This window comes from Galeopterus variegatus, unplaced genomic scaffold (genome assembly GCF_000696425.1).
Source record: "Galeopterus variegatus unplaced genomic scaffold, G_variegatus-3.0.2 Scaffold6328, whole genome shotgun sequence".
NCBI classification, from domain to species: Eukaryota; Metazoa; Chordata; class Mammalia; order Dermoptera; family Cynocephalidae; genus Galeopterus; species Galeopterus variegatus.
In genome coordinates this window covers 149872-153409 of record NW_007732439.1, presented here as the reverse complement: position 1 = coordinate 153409, position 3538 = coordinate 149872, and the positions used below count along the sequence as shown (strand labels likewise).

The window sequence follows — 3538 nt, the reverse complement described above, 5'->3', positions numbered from 1 at the left end:
ACACTGAGGGTTGCGATCCCGTTGCCGGTCCCGGGCCGGTACAGGCGCGACACTGAGGGTTGCGATCCGTTGCCGGTCACGAAAAAAGACAAAAAGGAAAAAATATATATATATTAGCTTTGAGCTCTTTGTAAAGCATAGACAAAGGAGAATTGGTTTGATCACATTGTTATCAATGCATAATAAAAGTAAGCATCTGTGCGTAACAGAGCTGTTAAAAAGAATAACTTGGGATCTGTTACTACAACCCCTTTTGGAAAAAGTGAAACTGGGATAATAGGAGGCCCTTCATTCCATAGAGCACGTTGATCAGGTTGGGACATTCAAGTTGGAGAATAAGAGACATGGGAAGCTGTGATTATTTCCACAACAGTGAAAAATCTGCAACTCAGGAAGCAGCCCAGGGTGGAGGGACGAGGCATGGAGCTGATCAACACAATATGCACCACCTCCGTGGCCTCCCGAATGTTTAATAATAGTTACTCTACCCATGAAAAGCTTGTGTTTTTTGAAGAAACCAGTGAAGTGTTGTGTTCATTGTCTGGAATTACAGCAGTGTATGAGAAAGGTAATAACAGCAGTGCAGGAATTGCCTGTAGAAGTGCAATGAAAATGTGTGCTCCTAGAGGTACCCAAAATCATGGAGAGGACTTCTAAATTTTTATGACTTGGGATGTTACTATTAAGAAATTATACCTCAGTATCTCAGAGGAAATGATAACTTGATCTAATTTGTTTAAGAGGAAAGACTGTTATTTTAATTCTTTATATTTATGTCTTCATATGGAGGAAATTCATCTCTATGATAGAAACTAAGATCTTGAAAATAAAGGCTCCAGCACTTTGAAGACTTCGTATATCAGGCCATCCCTTATAATTATCCATAGTAAAGGCCAATTATATTAACCTTTAATTATAATTTTGAAAATCCAAAACTGTGAAGGATCTGAGGAATATTGCTCAGGCACACACAATTTGGGGATTCATACTTGATCATGAAAACATAGTGTATTCCTGAACCCACTTGGTAAAGGCCAATTATATTAACCTTTAATTATAATTTTGAAAATCCAAAACTGTGAAGGATCTGAGGAATATTGCTCAGACACACACAATTTGGGGATTCATACTTGATCATGAAAACATAGTGTATTCCTGAACCCACTTGTGAGCCAGTGTGATGCATTAGTACATTTTTTATTTATGGGGTTGGGATTATAAAGTTGAAAGACTAACTGAAATAGTTTTATTTAAGAAAAAATTTGCTGAACTTACCCATAATGATAGAGTTCAGGCACAATTATACAGTTCACAAAGGAGCACTTAAAAAAAATGTTTCTTTTGATGGAAATGTTTGAAATCAACAACGACAAGATCAATATGGCAAGTAGCAATTTAAAAAATGAATACGATGGGATTTAGGGGAAGGAAAACCAAACCTCAATTCAGTACGGAGATGAGGAAGGATTCTAGTAATCACAGCTGTAAACTGAAGGAAGAGGTCTGCATGGGAATTGTTCGGAAAGACTCCTGGGTTATCTCCATCACCACGTCAGATGAGGTTCTGCCCCCAAAAGGCAATGGTATATATACTATTTGAAACACAGGAAATTAATGATTATGAGATCCATGGTTTTTGCAGTTCCAGGTTAGCATCATTATTCCAGTTTTTAATATTCACATTCTTTATGATGAGTTCTGCATTTTCTTCCATTTTCTCTTGGCACATATATTTCAATTCCATATAACAGAGAAATTGTGCTAGGATAATATAAGAAAAAAAGGTGCCCCTTCATTTTCTTTTTCCTCTTTTTTCTTTCTCTAAGGGAAAAACAAAATATGAGAAATACTAAAGTAAAACTTCACTAAAAAATACTGTAGGAGACTGTTGTATTGCTATTATTAGGGGAGAGGCCCCGTCCACAATATAGACAGATTTCTCTCTGTCACTCAAAAATGCCAAGATTTCAGGGAACACAACAGAAAATTTCCTTAATTCTCCTAAGGGATTTTACCTTTATCTCCTGAATAAGTTAAGGCAGCTCAAGGATGGCAGATAAATTTACTTCAGGTACAGGGACCATATACAATGGTACTTCAAAAAAATTCATGGAAAGATTCATATTATCTTTTAACTCTATTTTTCTCCAAACTTTTTGAAGTACCCTCATATATATACTCTATTCTAATTTCAAACATTCTGTGCCTCATTCCACAAAGCAACTAAGCATCCGAAAGATCCCAATATTTCACTCTTGTAAATCAAATTAGGTAGAATACTAGACTGTCTTTTAAACCTGAAATTAATACAAACATCTATTAACATGTCACATGCCTCTAGCGTGTGCTTCTGAAAATGTGGTCATTATATTGTTAGTGTTTAGCTCTTACAAAAAATTGCACTTCTTATATTCATCACAAATTGGAAGTAAGAAAATGAGATTGCCCTTTGCACACTGAAATAGCAAACTCAACAAAGATCGGAATCAGATGGCATCAAAGATGCACAGCCGTCTTGAAGCAACAGCACAGCTGAGTGGGTAGGGGCACAGGCTGCCTGACCACTAGTTCAGGCTCTACTCTGGCTGTGTGCACTTGGGCACGTTGCTTAATCTCCTTGTGCCTCTGTCTCCTCATCCCTGAAATGGAGATGAAAATACTAGCATCTGCATTGTGTGATTGTTGTGAGGCTGCATTAGTTCATACATGCAAAGGGCTTTCAGGGGTGCCTGGCACAAAGTAAGTGGTAAAATGTCATTCTACTCACATGGTTATTATTGTCACTGTCATCATCATCGTCGTCATCACTATGATCATTATCACGTCTGTTATCATCAGCAGCAGCATTGTCATCATTATCATCAGCAGCATTGTTCTTGGCCAGGAAGACTAGTTCACAATGAGAGTAGATGTAGCCACAAATCCAAAGAAATGATGTTTCTGGTTTTTGGAGATGAAAGTCGTTGGTTAAAATAAGTAAGTTCCTAGGAGAAGAATCTATTCTAGGAGTATAACAAATCAGGGAAGCCTACAAAACAAGGTCAGATTATGACACATTTACTTATTTATTGCCATTCCATGAGGCATCTTAGAAAACAACCAATAGATATTCCCCTGTGGCCTCGCCCCCACACATGTCCATTAAATATTCTCTTACACCTTAGAACTGCTTTCCGCATGGGCAACTGAGAAAAATAGGTTACCCCATTTATTATAATTCCTGGTTCACTTTTATAAATTAAAACATATTTATTTTTGGACAATAAAAATATACTAATTTCTTTTTCTTATTATGAAAAAGTGTGTAGGGCAAGGATTTAAAGAAACAAAAATATTTGCAGTTTCATCTTTGAGTGCTGACCTTTTAAAAACTGGTTTAACTTTCTCCCACTTACTGATGGAATCGGACCTTTGTCACTGGTTTTAATAACCCCAACCTGGTTCAGTTTATTCCAGCTGTTAGAGCGGAGGCGCTAAATATCTTATTAGCACCTTCCTGTTTTTGTATTAAAAAAAAAAAAAAAAAAAAAAAAAAAAA

At 36.7% G+C, this 3538-nt stretch overlaps 1 protein-coding gene across 1 annotated transcript in view; it reads right to left on the bottom strand.

Annotated features, from left to right (window-relative positions):
- The window catches only part of LOC103606130, a gene marked incomplete at its 5' end in the record, with an annotated part of 124473 nt that overhangs the window by 669 nt on the left and 120266 nt on the right, over positions 1 to 3538 (bottom strand). Inside the window, one exon of the mRNA XM_008590721.1 lies at positions 2768 to 3028. Coding sequence (XP_008588943.1) covers positions 2768 to 3028 — 261 coding nt within the window. The remainder of the gene's footprint in view (positions 1 to 2767; positions 3029 to 3538) is intronic.